We start from the raw sequence: 20,489 nt of genomic DNA, 5'->3' as shown, positions 1-20,489 counted from the left end.
ATGAGTGTGTATGCGCGCTGCCGTGCATGTGGTGCTGGTGCGCGCATACACACACGCTATGGCGCTGCCGTGGTTTCTTTTGGTGGAGCTGCTTCTGTACGCCAGCTGTTTCATCTGCGGGATCATCACAGCCGCCTCGGTCACAATCTCACAGGTATCTGCTGTTTGCTATTTAATATTAGAAGACTATAACGTTAACAGACTTTATTGTCAAATGGTGCGTTGCGTTTAGAAACATGGCCAAATGTAAGTTTCAAACTTTGACGATGCAAATTGAACGCTTGAAGTTTGTAGGTGACCATAATTGTTTGCAGGGGATATGTTTTGGTGTTTTCCATAACTAACTTACATGTAAAATTATAACTTTTCTTCTGGTGGTGTTCAGTGCGTACACTCACGAGTTGGACACCAACATCGTCATAGTCATGTGACTTAAGAAAATTGTTTTTAAAAAAAATAACTATACATACCGTAAAATAACTAATAGCTCTCCGTCTTAATATGTATATTGTATAATTATTATTCATACAGTTAAATAACTAACAGGCCTACATTTTTAAAAGTAAAACCCGGAAGTGAAGAGAAAATGAAAGTGTGACAGAAGCAACTAAAGCGTCCAGTTCTGTCACTCTCTCCACATTTTTTCTGTCATGTGACCAGCTGAGAATTTGCTCAAGAGGAATTGGCTGATTAAAGTCAGATGATGAGCAGAAAAAGAGAGTGTGAGTTTATGAAGGAGCCTCAGTCTTCAATGAAGTCTGATAACGCGCCGCTTCGTTACTTTCAGTAATAAAGGAAAAATTACTGCAAATCTGGTGTTATTTTTGTGACTGTTTGGGCCATTCTACATCTCTTCATCAAAACTTTCAACACAGAGCCCACCTCAGATTGTTTTAATCACTGCACAAATGGCAAAAATATATTCACTATCTGTTCCTAAATTCTGATTAGGTGGGCTTAGCCCTGCACATGCCTAGTCTTCATGATAACAGTGTAAATCACAGTCAAATAATGTTTACAATGAGTAATGCTTGTAGTTTTAAAGTTTATTGGCACAACATTAAACGTGAAAAAGTGTCTAGTTCGAAATGCATTACATATCGTCTTTATTATTCCACCCCTTCTGTGCCCAACTTTTTCAATATTTGCAGAGGACAGTAGTGGAGCATTTTTTACTTTCCAAGTAATTTTATTTTTCAAGTATATGAACTTTATCTGTGTTCTTCTTTGGAAAACTTTTACTTCACAACCTTCCAAAACATAATTTTGTAATTTTTACTGCACTCCGTTTCATATTGAATATAATTTAATACTTATAATGACATTAAAAATGTAGTGCTGTATACTTTTACTCAAGTAAAAGTAATTTAAATTTTACTTGAGTACAAGTAAAAAGTACTAAGAGACAAGTACTAAGAGGAATTAAGAGTTAAAGGTAAAAAAAACTAATTTTATTTATGAAATGTAGTGCAGTAAAAAGTGTTACATTATATATTATGCTTTGAAATTTAGTGAAGTAAAAGTTGTCCAAAGAAAAACAACATGATTAAGTAAATACTTGAAAAATGTACTTGAGTAGAAAGTAAAAATACTCCACTTCTGTCCACCTCTGGTTATTTGCAGAAAGTACTTAATATTGTCATAATAAGATGCATTTTTGTAAGCCCTAACTTCTCTATTTTGTCCACCCAAACAGGGAAGTTTTGGTGGGAAGTGTATGCTGTACGGTTCAGTGCATCTGAACAACACATCAATCGCTGTGCTTTCATCCAGTTCTCCCTCTCTCTGTTACTTTGTGTCAGCCATCTCTGTGTGTGTGGCTGTCTTTTGCTTTTCACTCACTCTCTATTGGATCTACGTCGCTTGTTTTGACGGAGAGGTAAAAAGGTATGTCCAGGAACAGTAAATCATGTGCTTGTGAGTTTATTTCAGGTACGAGAACAGAGGTTTTCTGATGGTAGCACCTCCGTCTCTGTTCTATGAACAGAACTAACTAGTCGCACTAGTATCAATGGATTGCAGGAAATATAAACGGATGATGCAAACTGATAAAAAAAGTAGTTAGTACGGCATTTAGATATGAGACTTTGCGGTTATATTTTTTAAAAAGAAATGTAGAGTTTATTTTTATGCACGGAAGCATTCAATTGTTAATGTGTCAGGAAATATTTTTAAATGTTATAGAACATTTCACAACAGTTGTTGTTCTTTTGAGCCTATTTATCAGAGAATTCTGACTAAATGAATCACATTTTAGCAAAAATAACAAACAGCAAAACTGTTTTCAGCATTGATAATAATGAAAAATGTACTTGAGCATCAAATAATCATATTGAAATGTTTCAATATTATCCTGTTTGACACAGTGAAGCTGCTTTAACACAATCGTGAATGTAAAAGCGCTATATAAATAAAGTTGATTGATTGACTGAAGACTGGAGTAATGATGTTAAAAACACAGCTTTACTATGACACGGAAACATTTCAAATTATATAAGATAGAAATCGTTACTTTAAATTGTAATTTATTGGTGCGCAAAAACCTTTAAACTTTTGGGGTGAGTAATTTTTATTTAAAAACAATTTACTCGTGAAAAATACACTTATACGATTACAGGATCAAAGAGTTCCCATCTAAAGTATAAGCCTGTTCTCCAAGATATTGGCATTGGCCATAAAAAATCAGTATCGGCCAACCACTAGTTAAAATTGTAAAAATTGTAGTGTACTTATTTATAACAAGCTGTTAATACAGAATCAAAAAGAAATGTTAAATACAAAATTATCAGAATTCCTTCCGATGCTCTATTGATTAATTTAAAATCAGATTTCGAATCAGTAAGAGATGTTACAACTGTCAGTGTGTGAGACCTTGACAACATGAAAAGATGAAGTATTTTTCCCCCCTAAAAGACTATTAATGTGTAAGCTAGTACTAGGATGGCAACAATATTAATTTTCTAAAATATCATGCAATCATTGTGCAATGTTGTCTGTTTGGTATCAGAGAGAAATTATGGATGAACATTACCCTTGGTTTGTCTGGAGTCTTCCTCTTCTTCCTCTTGGTGACGGGATGCATCCTGAAAATTGGCAGGGACAGACTGTGTGACTCTGTGCTTCATATACTGAGCAATTTAACAAAGTGAGTGTGTAAGAGAGAGCTCTCTAATAGCTTTTTGATTAGTGCAGACAAACAGTATTGACCATCATAACAACCTTATCAACAAAAGTGTGTGTATATAATATCCTGTGCATTTGCAGATGTGAAGAAGCGCAAGATAAGGCTTGGTTGAGCCCTATAACTGGGAGCCAGTTTTACTCCAGACTGCACAGTGCAGAGGTACTTACAGACTCCCTTGATCACAAACACACAGAAACACATTATGCATGAGCAATCAGCATATTCAGATCCTTATTTCTAGATTCTAGAGCTTCCATCAAGTTAACATTTGAGATTAACAGATTCAATTTGTTAATGTTGTTCAATTTATTGACATTCTGACTAAAATCTTATGTGTCTGGAAGTGGTGGAGAAACCTTCATGGCAAAATCTATGAAATTCATCGCACACACATCAGGCATAACATAATGACTACCTTCCACTTTTGTTGCCAAAACAGCCCTGACCCATTGAGGCATGGACTCCACTAGACCTCTGAAGGTGTGCTGGGGTATCTGGCACCAATGTGTTAGCAGCAGATCCTTTAAGATCTGTAAGTTGCGAGGTGGGGCCATGGATCGGACTTCACAAACACTGATTTGATTGAGATCTGGAAAATTTGGAGGTCAAGTCAACACGTCAAACTCATTGTTCCCCTCAAACCGTTCTTGGACCGTTTTTGCTTTGTGTCAGGGCACATTATCCTACCAAAAGAGGCCACACCCACCAGGGAAATGTTTTCATGAAAGTGTGTACATGGTCTGCAACAATGCTTAGGTTGGTGGTATGTCAAAGTAACATCCACATGGATGGCAGGATAGCAACATTGCCCAAAGCATCACACTGCCTATGCTGGCTTGCCTTCTTCCCATAGTGCATCCTGGTGCCATGTGTTCCCCAGGTAAGCAATTCACATGCACTCAGCCATCACATCAAACGTGATTCATCAGACCACCTTCTTCCATTGCTCCGTGGTCCAGTTCTGATGCTTACTGTTGACGTTTTCAGTGGTGGACAGGGGTCAGCATGGGCACCCTGACTGATCTGTGGCTATGCAGTGCCATACACAACCAACTGCGGTGTACTGTGTATTCTGACACCTTTCTATCAGAACCAGCATTAACTTCTTGAGCAATTTGAGCTCCAGTAGCTCGTCTGTTTGATCAGACCAGACAGGCCAGCCTTCGCTCTCCACGTGCATCAATGAGCCTTGGCCGCCCATGACCCTGTCATCAGTTCACCACTGTTCCTTCCTTGGAGCACTTTTGATAGATACTGACCACTGCAGACCGGGAACATCCCACAAGAGCTGCAGTTTTGGAGATTATCTGACCCAGTCATCTAGCCATCACAATTTGTCTCTTGTCGAACTTGTTCAAATCCTTACACTTGACAGTTTTTCCTGCTTCTAACATATCAACTTTACCGGTGCCGTGATGAAGAGATAATCAGTGTTATTCAGTTTTCCTGTCATTGTTATGCCAGATGTTGTGTATATATGTATATATGTGAGTGTGTACTGTGTATATATAGAGAAAGAGAGATTTTAATTTTTGTTAAGAAAGAAAAAAACAAATTGATTATGTTTCTAATTGCAGTTATGCCTTACAAATTTATGTACATAAATATTTTTTTCTTCTTCTTTACATGTTCAATGTATTTATGAAACGTTTTGAATTTTTTTCCCCTCTCAGACAGCAGTATGGGTGAATTTCTTCTTTTGGGTGATCATAGCAGGTCTGGTCCTGCTCCAGCGTAACAAACGGTCAGAACCCCAGGCAGGAGGAGAGGACCCATCAGTGACCCCTTCAGAATCCGAGCCCTTCTTCAACCGCCCAGGACGTCCTTAGCGAAACAAAGACACGGTTAATCTGTCGCCCCACACTAAACCAGTCTACGTGTCGCTTGAACACACTCACACACACACATATGCTCGCATTCAAAAACGCACTGCTGGCTTGCTGAGCCAAGAGGATTTTGGCAGTTCCAGTATACGGTCTTGATTTTGTTCACTAGCATTGCCAAGGGTTAGTTGCCATGGTTACTGATCTGTGGCTGGCAGCTCAGACCTGGCAGGTGATAGTGTGCGGTTGCCAGATTGGTGGTGTGACCTGAACTGATTGAGACACAGCTTTATGTAAAGAGATCAAATCTGACAACATTGTCAGTGTTTTTTGAGTGTATACTCAAATCTTCAGGAAAATGCTTTGTTCCTAAATGGTTACTCTAGTGTTTTACTAAACATTTCATGAATTCGTATATCAATTTAAAGGCTTTTGTGGAATAACATCCATTAAATTGAACCGAGTTGATCTGGAGTCAAACCAAGTTGATGCACTCTACTATATCTTTTAACATGTTTTAAAGGGATAGTTCTCCCAAAAATAAAAATTCTGTCAACATTTACTCCCCCTCAACATTGCGTGAGTAAACCCAATGCGCCTAGGGATTTTATTCATCTGCAAAATGGGAGAAAAACTGCTAAAACAAGAAATAAAATCACTGTTTGAGGTAGACCACTTGGAAGCAGACGTTGCGGTTACATCATTGCAGTTGTGTGTGAAAAAGTAGTGGTAACAAGTAGGAATGCACTGAAATCAACATTTATTTGTGTATATGTATATGTATATATATATATGTATACCTACCTCTAGGAGTTTCTGTCTTCTGTTGAACACTAGAAGATATTTTAAATAAAGACTGTAACAAGACAGTCGATGACAAACATTGACTTCCATAGTATTCATTAGAACAACCTGTGGGTGATGACAGAATTTTCATTTTTGGGGAAACTATCTCGTCCAGTAAAGCCTGCCCTGTGTACAACATTTTCGCCCTCTGCTGTCTGTTTATATGAATTACTCTATAAATCCCATTAGTGGGTGTTCACTGCTCATATGCCTGTTTTGTAGGCCAGAAATCTCCCCTAAGTACTCCATCCCTCCCCCTGATTTCACATTTCTCTTATTCATAGTCCTTGGTGTCCTTAACATGGGCAAAACTGCTTGAGAGTGTCTTTCCGAGAGTGTTTGGCTATTAATCTCGTGCCCAGTAGAGATGTCATTTTTAATGGCTTTTTCCTGCACGCAGCCACAGGAGGTAAGAGTGTGTGTGTGTGTTTGGGTTGACAGGGACATAAATCCATAATTTGGCCAGTGATGGTATCCGCTTTCCACAGGCGAAGTGCCAAATCTGAGGTGCTGCCCACAGCACTAAAGTCCTCAGAAACACAGTGTCCTTCCGCCTATCTCGGCTGCACAGTGTCCATGTTTGCTCTTCAGCAACTCAATGCATTGCTCTCGTCACCTAATCATTTGTCCTCCTCTTTTTGTGCAACTTTTTCAGTTAACTTACTATATTTGTATTAGAACTGCTGGTTACAGATTATGCACTGGTATTTTTATGAATATTAAATCTGTTGTGTAACCCACTATGCTTGAGTCTGACTATATAAACATTTTAAAGCAATTAAATTTGTCAACCAAGAGCTTATGGGGCATAAATATGTCTAAATGTCAAAGGTGGTATTTTTAATATTAAAATGTATGGCATTTTTGCGCCTAGGGATTTTATTCATCTGCAAAATGGGGGAAAAACTGCTAAAACAAGAAATAAAATCAGTTTGAGGTAGACCACTTGGAAGCAGACGTTACGGTTGCATCATTGCAGTTGTGAGTGCATTGTAGTGGCAGAAAAGTAGTGCTAACACGTAATGCACTGAAATCAAAATTCTGTATTGAAAAAATTCTGGATGCTCATGGCCAAAAAAAACTAAAATGCTTTAAAATTAGTTTTAATTTTTTAATCTTTCTAATCTAGTTTTAATCTTTAATTTAGATTAATTGAATTAATACATTTTTTTATAAAATTCTATTTTACATATGCTATATATATATATATATAAATCCAATGGGTCAGGACTGTTTTAGCAAAAGAGGGCCCGACAGAATATTAGGTCATAATATTATGCCTGATTGGTGTATAGAAATCATAATTTATTGGTTACTTACAATTGTGAGGGGGCTGTCCCGAACCTTCCATTGTTGCTTTTTAAAAATATCTTTTATGTTTTTAAAAGGTGAAGTTCAATAAAAATATTAATTTGATATATTTTGTAGATCAAGAAACTTAATGTGAAAAAATGGTCCCACATTTTCATTTCATGTTTTAGTCCACTAGCTGAGACTGGAACCCTACATTTTTGATCAGGAAATATTCCTCTCTAAGGAATGTCACAACCAACCACTTTTTTCTGCAATTAAGCAAACTTATTTGGGTGGTATTTACTAAAATTGAGTTTGTGTGTGTGTACATCTGTTCAGATCTGTGCTAGCTAACAATGTGCTCATTAACATCTTTGAGCTAGGCTAAAATTGTAAAATTGTATTCTAAAATTGTAACTACCGAAACATTCATGACCAAAATATGTTAGGTATAGTTAATTCTCATTTTATTTCATGGCTTCCAACCTTCAGAACTGTCATCCACAAAATACGTCATCGATGTTTGCTGACACCCAAATGTTAAAGGAACTGTATGTAAGAAATGTATTTCAATTAATCATAAATTGACCCTGATATGTGACTAGACTTTAAGAAATCATGTTAATTTCAAATACTTATATCACAGACAACAGTAGTGCGGCCAGGATATTGTCATTTAAAAGTTGTTGTTGCAGCCCTCAACTGATGTTGACATGTTGTGTTTTGGCCTGAAGCTCCGCCCTCCACCTATTGACCAATCACAAAGTCAGTAGTTTCGGCATCCGGGTTGCCAGATCTGCTCTAGTTACCACAGCTGCAGATCATAGACTGTAAAAAAATATGGACGACGCGACATCATCCGTTTCTGCTTGCCATATCTGAAGCTTTCAGGCGGCCTGCACGGCGCTGACATCTTGGGACCGAGTCTGCGCAGTAGCGATTTCGGGACCGGAGTTGCGCAGTAGAGAACAGGAAGTACAGTCGCGATATCAAAAGCCCGCCTACACTCTCACACATGCAGAACAATTAATTATGTTGGCGTGAAATAAACAGTTATGGAAATGTGGAAATTAAAGCTAAAGCTTCAATCTGCTACCAAAAATCCTGAAAAAAGTCTGTTAGTGCCTCAGTGACAACTCTCAGAGAAGACGTCGATCTCAGCTGTCAATCATGACGTCACACACACGTTTTTATAGCATCAAATAACTAACTAAAACTAAACTTATTTTAAAGACGAACACTTGAAATGCAATCATTGTGATCACAGAGGGAGAGGGGTACTGCAGGCTTGATGCAGATCTACAAACGTTCCTGCTGATCCCGCAGCCTATCTGGCAACCTCGAGTCAGGGGGAGGGGAGGAGTGATTGCAGTACCAGTTTTTGGCCACAATCTTACATACCCTTCCTTTAAAGAAATAAATTTGAACAATTATTAGACAACTGCGTGTTTGCTTTAATCAAATTTTAGTGATATACATGAAAATTATGTAAACAACTTTTTACAGAGATATTTACTTTAGCTCAACTTAATTTCTTCGTCTGTCTCTACAGCTGCTTGCTGAGTTTTCGGGTCTGTCTCTCCCGGACCTCGTAGGTATGTTTTGTATCCAGTAGCTCGTCTAGCGTCCATCTGAGACGGGCCATGTCCAGCTGTGTGGCCTGACACTGCTCACGCAGGCTCTGGGTCTCCTCGTGCAGCTCCACCGCAGCCGCCGCCAGCTCCGTGCTGCGCTCCTTGCACTGTGTTTGTATTCGGCCAGCGTCCGCCAGCATGGACTCAACACTGGACACCACCGAATTGGTCTGGGCCTTTGCTATCTCAGTCATCATCTATCTGGCAGAGAGAGAGAGAAGAGGAGAGCGTGGTCATGGGTCATAGGATATTTATTTACCACTGTAATTAAATACCCTTCTAATTAGGGTAGCTTCGTTCATTTGTTACCCATTTTATAGCACCAGGTTGGTAAGATTTATAATTGGTTTGAAAGAAGTCTCTTATTCTCACCAAAGCTGCATATATTCAATTAAAAATGCAGTAAAAATTGTGTAAATAAAGTAATATTGTGACATATTACAATTTAAAATAACGGATTTATATTTTAACATATTTTGACATGTAATTTTTTTTAATTTTTATATAATGTGGGATGTATTATGATGTTGTACAGCTATCTTTGTGCCTTAGGACCCCCTCGAAAAAGAGATGGATCATCTCAAGGGGCTATCCTTATATAAATAAATAAATTAAATAATTTATTTCTGTCATCAAAGTTGAATTTTCAGCATCATTACTCCAGTCTTCAGTGTCACATGATCCTTCAGAAATCATTCTGATATCATGATTTGCCGCTTATTTTTTTTGTGTAAAATAATGCCATTCAAATAGTTGCGGTAAGATTTTAAAATATATATTAATAGGCTACTTTTATTTATCAAGGATGCATTAAATTGATCAAAAGTGACAGTGAATCCATTTATAATGTTGAAGAAAAAATGAAGAACAAAGAATGCGCATCAGGTGAGTTTTAATCTTTTACGTTTTTTAATTAATCTATGAAGCCACTGTAAACGGTATTGTTATATATATTAGGCTAATTGTTATATTACAATACTAGTTTACTTTTTGTAAATGACAAAGCCCTAAAGTGTCACTGCTAAATACCCGTTATATTCAACAACAGATGTTCCATTGATCTGCCATGTTTCTCACTGACACGCCCCCAACTCGTACAGATTGGGGCTCAAAGAAAATCTGCACCATATGTCCAACAGCCTTCAGCGCAGTGTTGTCAACTATTTTCCAAGGAAAGTAGCTAAAGCCTGGCCAAAAAGTCGCTAGATGACGTCATGCGTCAGTTAGCATATCGGTGACGTCACCGCGCCAGCTTTGCGCTCTGTCTGCCAAATGTGTTTTTGCTCTCCTAATCCGTGCTCACTTACTGTATTTTAAAATAATATAATACAGCTGACTGTCCAATAAATGTTTTTATTTCCTATACCTTTTGTCATACAATAGAAGGAGAAGTCTATGATAGGCTACATGAAATACAACATTTATATATGTGTAACATCTGAATTGAGAAACTGGATGAACTAAAACTCTTGCTGCGTCCCAATTCGCCTACTTATACTACGTCCTAAAAGTATGTACTCTTTTTGTGAAGAAAAAGTATATACTTTTGAGTGTGTAGCAGAAAAGTATGCAAGCTTCGGGACATACTACTTCGCCATCTTTAACGGACTCTGTCGCTTAGTTACGTGCATCCCGTCACCGTTTAACTGTCCTGTCAATCATCGTCAGATTCGTCACAGTTCAAATCCTCCACATACAGATTAATCTCCTACCGTATCGGAGAGAAATGTAGCCGCTCGTTGATCTGCCATTTGTGGGTCTTTAATGCTGAGACTCTCCTCATGTGTTTGCAGTTTAAATATAATGATGCATTTAAAAGTTAATGGCCAAACGTGTCATTACAAAAGTTCTCAATGCTGCTGCAGGTGAAATATAATGTGGACAACACTGAATAAATATATTTTTGTCAGGTTAAATATTGATAGTTGGTCACTCAAACCCCTTTATCTAAACTTCTCTACTTAACCGTCGAACTCCATAGACAGTAAAAGAAATGGACACAGCGACCCCATTGACGTCAACGGCGAAATAATGAAGTCAACCTAGGGGCACTCACTTCCTGTTGGCTGAGCGAACTGCGCAGGCTCAGACTGAGCTTGACGACGTAGATGTGACGTGAGCCTCCTGTCTGACAGCTGTAGGTCTTCTAGTAGATGTGGAAAGCGAAAGCTGAATCACGTTTAAATATTTTCTCCAGTTGCTTTTGGCTCACTATGGGCTTCTCCCCATTCTTCCCCCTTGACTTTATCAGACTTTATGTCTCCACGTCCCCCCGACTGTCTCATAGACAGTAAAAGATTGCCTGCGAGCGTCTCCTCAGGTCTATACGGTAATTTCTCAACTGTGCGACAGAGTCGCGTTGGTTATGACGCAATCGTTAGCCTATTTTTACAAAAACAGCTTCTGCGGGGCGATAGTGTAAGATACAAGGTAACGGAGCCTTTTATGCATTGTCGTGTTTCTTTAGAAATAAACAATGGACAAATGGAGTCTTTAAACGTCTCAGATGTAAAGTTATTCACTGTCAAAGTGACTCAAAAATGAATGGGAGTCAATGGGATGCTAACAGCAGGTGATGGCTTGGTTAGCAATGGCAGCCCCTAGGGGTGGAACGCTTTCCGAGCGCTAGATTACCCCCTTGTCGAACTCGCACATCCGTCATGTTTGTAGTTTTTAACGCTTTTTATCCGCGTTTGTAGTTCTAGTCGAATCCCCATACACCTCGCAGTGGGTTGTGGGCAATATCAGCCGTTAGAGTGCCCATCGATTCATACTTCGAATTCGGACCGGAAATAGTAAACCATCCGGGAATCTTTGGAATACTCTTTTCAACATACTACGATTTGGGACATACTAATTCTATTTTCGAATACTATTTAGGATGGATAGTATGCGAATTGGGACGCAGGGTCTGTGATAGTGATCGAGCAATATAAGTGTTACGGAAGGGAGAAAGCAAGACCTTGCGCTCCCAGGACAGTGCTGGCGACATTTAAAGTAGCTGACGTTTGTCCAAAAAGTTGCTAGATTTGTCGCTTTTTAAAAACAAAAAGTCCTTAAAGGGGTCTGAAAAGTCGCTAATATAGCGAAAAAGTCGCTAAGTGCGCGATCACTTCCGGTGAGTGAGGTCTCTCGCGGGTATCTCTATGATTTCTCTGTGCATCTATTTATTTATTTTTTACTCTCATAGATTTTGCTACCATTTACATGCATTATACGACTGCCACACAGCAAAGGTTGGAGTTAAAAGTCAACTTGGATGCCCTGGAGCTGGGGGTAAGCAGATAAATCTTTCACTTTTGGGTTCATTTTCACACATTTTCATCATTTTCACTTTTGGGTTAACTATCCCTTCAAGTAGCACAACAGTTTTCAACATTGATAATAATAGTAAATGTTTCTTAAGCAGCAAATCATCATATCTGAATGATTTAGTAATGATGTTGATGCTGAAAATTCAGCTTTGATCGCAACAATAAATTACAAATTATATAGGCCTATATATATATATATATATATATATATATATATATATATATATATATATATATATATATATATATATATATATATATATATATATATATATATATATATATATATATATACATGGGCGTAGATTACGCGGGGGACGCGGGGGACGTGTCCCCCTCACTTTTAATAAAATGTATTTTCGTCCCCCGCACTTTTACTGGGTCTCACCGATCCTAGTCGACCCGCTCCGAGCGGGATCCGAACCGGCGTTACCTGCGCGGGGGCGGGCAAGTTAACAGAGACGCTAAAAACAGCTTTCTTTAATCTGGGTTGATTGCGCGCTTCTTGAGGTCACGGGCAATGTTAGAAACATAGAAACCAATGTGAATACATCAAGATTTAAATTCAGAGACAAAAAATAATCTATGCATGAGCTGTCATTTTATTCGCATCTAAATATGAGGAGGGCGCTCTCACAGAATGTCAAACGTGGATTCGTAGAGGTAATATCCAGTCACGCTGGAGCTGCAGCTGAAGGAAAACAATCGTTATGATGATGAAACGTGACAACGACAATCAGACGATTGCGACAATATATGCTTTATGTGTGTTTTTCAAGTCATCTCAATGTAGGCTATTTATTGGCAATAAAGTATAGGCCATCATATGAATAATTCAGTTTTTAATGTTAAGTATATTCTGCTCACCAAGGCTGCATTTATGTAATCAAAAATAGTTCACACAGTAATATTTTGAAATATTATTACAGCTGTTATAATATAATTAAAACAGCTTTTTTCCTATGTGAATATATAGTAATTTATTCCTGTGATCAAAGCTGAATTTATCATTACTCCAGTCTTCAGTGTCACATGATCCTTCACTAATCATTCTCATATGATGATTTTATAATCAAGAAACATTTATGATTATTATCTGTGCTGAAAACAGTTGTGCTGCTTAAAAATGTTGTGGAAACCATGATAGCCATGTAATACATGTTATTTTTCAGGATTCTTTAAAGGGTTACTTCAGCGATTAGCATATGGCTTTGTATCAGTAGAAACCCTGGAGTATATTCAAATTATTGGGCTTTCCCCCCTCATATCCCCCTGAGACAAGAGATTTATGCATTTTATTTCTGGAAAAATTCCTCCTATGATGCAAATTGACGATTTTTGCATCATAGGAGGAATGTTTGCCCAAAGGCTAAAGACTACAGCCAGCAGAGGGAGCCATTTCCGCATGTTTTGAATCCGCGCATGGGGGATGAGAGATTACACTCAGCTTGCAGGGAAAGCTCAGCTGGCAGCTACAGGCACTCATTTAAACGGAGCTATGGTGCGCAATGTAAGTCTTTTAACTTCTCAAATTAATTTCTATGAAAGTTAAGCTTGCAAAGTCATGAACTGAAACGCGCCAGACTGAACTCGCGTTGTGAATGTATGCCGCGAGTGTAGTCGCGATTACCTCAGCTCTCATCACTCCTGCAGTCAGTGCTCAGTGCTGTGATACTCGCGCGGCGACTCACTCATTATATTGAAGAGACACGTTCAGTTTTTAATTGTAGTGTCTTCTCTAACTCAGTCACAGTAATCAAGTTGGGGAATGGCACAGGGCAGCGAAGCATTCTGGGAATTGTAGTCTTTCATCCCCATGGGACAAAAATAAATGTTCTGTCTTTTCTCAGTCTAGAAGACACCAAATTCAAAAATAATTTCACATTTCTACTGCATTGATGACCCAGTTTAAATACAGATTCATCTTCCCAGCGCTGAAGTACCCCTTTAATGAATAGAAAGTTCAATGGATAGCATTTATTTGCATTCATTAAATAAATTATTATCTTTTGTAATATTAAAAATATCACTTGTGATCAATTTAATGCATGTCTGATCAACAAAAGTATTAATTTCTCTCTTTTTTAATTTTACCACAAATGTTTAGATGGTTTCTACAAAAATTAAGCATCACCATGAGCAGCACAACTGATAATAATCCTAAATGTGTGTTGATCATCAGATCCTCATATGAGAATGATTAGTGAAGGATCATGTGATACTGAAGACTGGAGTAATGATGATAAATTCAGCTTTGATCCCAGGAATAAATCACACTTTACTATATCTTCACATAGAGAACAGCATGGTTTACATTAGAATATATATATTTTTACATTGCATTAAATCTATGGAGTCTTAATGCACAAGTGTTTGTATGGCTAGTATATAAACCAATCATAAAATTGGCACAAAAAATAGGAGAATAATATTATAAATATTAATTAGTGGTTATTGTTCAGCAGTGTATTTGATATCTTGCCCAATTAAAAGCAAGAGATGCGATAAATTATATTGGTCCAAAAAAATACAAATAATTTCTGTCCCCCTCACTTCTGAAAAGATGGCTACGCCCCTGTATATATATATATATATATATATATATATATATATATATATATATATATATATATATATATATATATAATTATTATTATTATTAAAACAGTTATTTTAAATTGTAATAATATGTCGCATTATTACTGTTTTTCTGAATGTTGCGTCTGAAAGTGATGATTTTACTTGCCAAGGACAGTCTAGGGACGTGGCATCAGCGGAGCATTTACACTCTGTCAAAGTGAAAATGCGTCAATCATTAGTCGTGACCCCTTATTATTATAATAATACAGCAGCAGCAGCGACATACTAGGTCTGATCCGCTGGGCTTGAAGGGGCATCAAGCGGCTTACAGAGGCTTACCGAGCCGCTCTCACATCAGCCTCATCTTTCTGATTGCGAACATTAGCTGTTAAAGCAGGCCGTATAGAAACAACAGCAGGTCAAGCTATTACAAATACATCGACTAGGTACATAGGCCTATATACAGGCGAGTCTTTTCAGCACACAAAACAAACGCACAGATCAAAATGCGAATTACTTTAAAAGTTAATCAGATAAGATCCCATATGTCTTACCACAAAAGACTTTTCCCGCGGTCTTGTTCATGTAGTTTTTCCTGCTTGCCGTGTCTCTGTCCCGATGGTCCCGATTCAGCGTGACTGCTAAATCCGTGATTTACGAAGTGAACGACTGGTTTAAATCCACTTCACCTCAAATTAAACACGACAGGATTAAGAGAGAGAGAGAGAGAGAGAGAGAGAGAGAGAGAGAGAGAGAGAGAGAGAGAGAGAGAGAGAGAGAGAGAGAGAGAGAGAGAGAGAGAGAGAGAGAGAGAGAGAGAGAGAGAGAGAGAGAGAGAGAGAGAGAGAGATGTTTAAAGGGTTAGTTCACCCTAAAATGAAAATTCTCTCATTAATTGTAACTCACTCTAATGTCGTTCGACACCCATTCATCTTCGAAACACAAATGAAGATATTTTTGTTGAAATCCGATGGCTCAGAAAGGCCTTCATTGACACCAATGTCATTTCCTCTCTCAAGACCCATAAAAGGCACTAAAGACGTCTTTTAAAAAGTCTCTACATCTCACTACAGTGGCTCTACAATCATTTTATGCAGCAAAGTTTTGAACGTGTATGGATTTATGATTCGGATCGCCAGTTCGTTTGACACTCGATCTGAATCATGAATCGATATGCTGATTCATAACCATTCGAATCTTTGTTTTGAAATCGGCCATTATATAAGTCGTTATTTAGCTTTTTTGTGCACAAGAACTATTCTCTTCGCTTTATAAAATTATTGTAGAATCACTGTAGTGAGATGGGCTTTGTAACGACGTCTTTAGTGCCTTTATGGGTCTTGAGAGAGGAAATGACATTGGTGTCAATGAAGGCCTTTCTGAGCCATCAGATTTCAACAAAAAAATCTTCATTTGTGTCTGTAGGTGAACGGCGGTCTTACGCGTGTCTAACGACATGAGGGTGAGTAATGAGAGAATTTTCCTTTTTGGGTGAACTAACCCTAATAGTGTGTATTTATAACATATTTTATTCCTTTTTTGAATGGAAATAGAAATAGACTAACCAGCTCTTGATTAGGATTAATTAGCTATTGATTTGTTTATTGCACTGATGTAACAGGTATTTTGATTATATTTCCATAATGTTATTTCTGAACTAATCCTGGGCCTAAGGGCTCTGACTTAAGAGCAATCAACTCAAAGGGAAAGTTCACCCAAAAATAACATCATTTCCTCATCCTCAAATCATCCTAGGTGTATGTAATGACATTCTTCTTTCAGATGAATACAATCAGAAAATGTCCTATCAAATGGCAGCCCAAAATTTGAACAAAGCGTACTCCTCGCGGCTCCAGGGGGTTAATAAAGGCCTTCTGAAGCAAATTGATGCATTTGTGAAAGAAAAATATCCATATTTAACATCCTATAAAGTAAAAGTGCCTTCCGTAATTAAATAATTAATTATTAAATGTTTTATTTATTTATTGTATTTATTAAAGCCCTACATAGTTTTTTTCCTAATTCTACAACATTGTATCTAATAAATTGTATCTTATAAAAATGTATTTATAAACCTTGAATCAATTCTGTTACCGTACCATACTTTGCCTAAATTGGTGGAATTATCTCCCACAACTGATACAGGAAATGATGCCACTGTCCTTCACCAATCAGATCTAAAGTATTGAAAGGTGTGTGTGCCATCTCTGAGAAAACATTTTAATCTAAAAAGTTCTTACACCAAGAGTTATTTTGTAAAACGTCAAAACTGTTACCAAATAAAACAGAACTTATCACTGATCACAGTAGGTTGTTTAAAAGTCTTTTAATCATGATTTTATGAGTGCCTTGTGCTGTTAGCGTTTATGCTAACAAGTGGAGTTTTTGGCTAAAAAGTTTAAGAGTCAATTCAGTTGACTGTAACAGAATTGGCAAAAAATACTATAAGAAATCTGTTTTTGTTAAAAGTAAAAAAAAAAAAAAAAATTAAAAACTGAAAGATGCTAGAAAGAATTAGTTAGTAAAAGGCTGTATTATTATTTTTTTCCTTAACTTTTTGAAATACAAAAAGAATCTCCAATTATAGAATCCCTCACATGTGGCTCAGCATTACAGTGGTCAAAACATATAGTTGACACAGTGCACGTAATATAGAATAGTTCCCACAAATTGTGGAAAACACTGCAATTTGAAGGTCTAATACATTTGGTTTGACCTTCTGATTGCAGTGATGAATCACAAGCATTATGGATTTAAAGTGCCCTTCTTATGCTTTTTCAAGTATTAGCATTCATGCAGGGCCACCGTATCTATGTGAATGTAAATAGTCTGCAAAGTATGAATAATAAATAAAGTTATTGTCTCCCAAAAAAAAGAATTGGCTCTGAACCGCCTAAACGAGGAGTCAGGAATTCCAGTCTCAATTCTGCGACCTGCGTAACAACTAGCATAACGCCCGTGTGTGCTCTTATGCTATGCTCTTAGCTTGCTTCGCAAGAAATCAAAACCTGCAAGTATGAATAATTATTGATGTATACATTTTCTACCGGGTGTTTAAAATACATTGCTTTGTGTTTTATACAGTAGGTCACTTATGTTATTACTGTCTTACTGAAATATTTCAGCAAATTTCTGCAGATTGTCTGTCATTCTTGCTACTTTGAGTTAAGAAAAAGGATAGAGCAAGATTTGTTTTACAAACTTTTAATGTTATCAGTCATTCATGTTATGCCTGGCTAACATATGCACCGTTATAGATACAGTTCCCGCATAATAAATTAGAAATATACACATAATGGACATAAACCTGTACAGTTGAAACATTGTATAATGTATGGCAAACTGACTGCGTCCCAATGCGCCTACTATCCATCCTAAATATTGAAAATTAGAATTAGTGTGTCCATATTTTGTAGTATGTTGAAATGAGTTTTACAAAGATACACGGATGCCGGATGGTCTAACCTTTACCATGCTGTGTTCAAAATCGACCCCTATACCCTCATTCACTACATACTCCACTAATAATATAGTCCACTAGAGCGAGTTAACAAGTGAGTGACCCGAACACTGAAGGCCTGCCACTTTTGCAGTTTCTGCTGGCTGTTTATTTGAGATGTAGCAAACTGGCAGCTCCAGTAGTAATGAAAAGATTTATCTTGAACTCTGCCAGGAAAACTAGCATGTATAAACCATAATTAAACAATTTAATAATCAATAAAAAAGGAATTTAGCCTACCTGTATGATTATTATGCTGGACCAGTGCGGTTTGGAAAATGAATGGATGGGTGATTCAGCTGCGGGGCGCCATCTTCTGGTGAAACGCGGGAATTCATTATGCATGCAACTCTCACAATGCATTGTGGGTATTCTATAGCTGTTAAGCGTCCATCAGTTGTACACTCATTATTCTGGTGCATTATGGGACTGAATGAGTGCACTCAATAACGTCTATTATGGTTTTGGACACCACTACAAATGGCTGTCCCCTCAAGTATAGGGGGCCTTTCAGACAGCCCCAGACCCGTGCACACCAGTGTGGGCTAAAATAGCCCACAAACCATTGCGAATTTGACTAGGATTAAATTATATCTGCAAACATGGTTAAAAAGTGTTAAAAACTACAAACATGGCAGATGTGTGAGTCAGATGCTGCACTCCAAACAGACTGGAATTTAGATTTTCCCCTCCTTCTAGGAATAAAGTTGGACATTCGGTCTGTGTGAACTCAGTTTTGTAAAGATATGATCGACCTTGACCTCAGCGAGTCGCGTCAATTTACATCACTTCCAAGATTTCACCAAGTCCTGCTTCCAATGAGCATAAAAGTAAAAACAAACATTGAAATTAAGTGTACGTAACATGCCTTCGTTTTTGTTTTTCGTCTGCTGTTTTCAAAGCAATCTTTTGTTTTTTAATTATCCGTACAAAAATTCTATTGCGATTGTGAAAATGGTCATGACTTTCAAGGGTTGAAATGTTATAGTTAATTGTAGGCCCATTTAAAATATGTTATAGTTATTATATGTAGTTGTAACCTACTTACGCTCTGAAAATGCATTGTTCAAAATGTTTCACATTCATAACTGCTATTTACAAGCCTAATCTGTTGGTTGTGTTTTAGCAAGAGCGCCACACCAGAAGGTGGTGCTAAAGCTCCATGGTCCTAGCCTGACAAGCCAGACCCACATCAAGATGTTTGGTCTGGAAACTCACCATTGACAGCTCAATCCGAGGGGCGGGATAAACGGCCGTCTTTCAAACTCCCTCTGCACGCGATAGGATAGCGCTACAACCAACCAGAGCAACGAAGGTGAAGCAGAGCTCGCTGACTGATTAAACATTCGCCGTATCCGGTCGGCTAAACTCCGAACACATCTTCCCTTTTTAAGATTGACTTCAGTGCCGTTCTTTGTTCTTTTCTCAGAGAAAAGCTTAAAGGACAACTCCGGCGAATTTATAAGATTATCTTGATCGTTATATCTTTGTGAGTACAGTCTATAGACAAAAAACCGAACCCGATTGGTGCTTGCAACACGGAGTTATTACGGTTAATGCCCAGAGCCCCCCCTCAGCTAAAACGGCAGCTTTGGGGGCATAAACGTAAAGGGTGTCTTTGTGCCTCTTAACAGACACAAAATGCAATTAAAATTTCCTGTCCAACATGAACAGGTCCCTCACATGACAACGAGATGAGTTTAGCCACTTAGCCATTGTTTAAATTCACCTGTTTTAGCTGGCTAGCTGTGTCTCGCGCTGAAGTCCCGTGGGGACTCAGCGGTAGCCGGCGGAAAAAAGACAGTCCAGTTGGTAAACATCTTTCCTCAAGCCGGGTGTGCTTAAATGGAAGGATAAATAAAGTTTACATTACCTCCACAGTGGCTGCACCCGTCTTTAACCAAGGAATGGGATTTTTCTTCAACCGGCCTGGCTGTGTTGTGTCTTTGTAAGTTAGTCAAGTGTTCGCTGCACATTTTTTCAATTCGTAAAAGCACAAATGCGAACAATGTCTTCTTCGCTCTTGAGCCCGATCGGATCATCACTCTAGTGATATCCGGTCACAAACGAATCGTTCCTTTTAACCGGTTCTCTTTAGTGAACCGGGCGAACCAGTTCACCAAATCGGACTGAATCGTTCTAAACGGTTCAAGTCTCAAATCAGCGCTGAGTCTGACCACACACGTTACTTTAGTTACTCACTTTCTGACATGAGTGACAGTCCCTCCGAATATAAATAAACTAATGTCTTGAATTATATGTTGTAACTATATGTTGCTGAGATCTGATGAACTCACGAGCAGCGGTCCTCATCGG

General features: G+C 38.0%; 1 protein-coding gene across 1 annotated transcript; it reads left to right on the top strand.

Moving 5' to 3' along the window:
• On the top strand, positions 1-6,593 carry tmem179ba (transmembrane protein 179Ba). Its single transcript, XM_067445921.1, has 5 exons — positions 1-154; positions 1,697-1,887; positions 3,008-3,145; positions 3,265-3,343; positions 4,858-6,593. Exons 1-5 carry the CDS (start codon positions 11-13, stop codon positions 5,011-5,013), a joined length of 708 nt encoding a protein of 235 aa, XP_067302022.1. The 5' UTR covers positions 1-10; the 3' UTR covers positions 5,014-6,593.
• The last annotated feature ends 13,896 nt before the right edge of the window (positions 6,594-20,489 follow it).

Source organism: Pseudorasbora parva, chromosome 1, assembly GCF_024679245.1.
Source record: "Pseudorasbora parva isolate DD20220531a chromosome 1, ASM2467924v1, whole genome shotgun sequence".
In the NCBI taxonomy this organism is placed as follows: Eukaryota; Metazoa; Chordata; class Actinopteri; order Cypriniformes; family Gobionidae; genus Pseudorasbora; species Pseudorasbora parva.
Note: the sequence above shows the minus strand (reverse complement) of the source record. Positions and strands in the feature narration are given on the sequence as shown.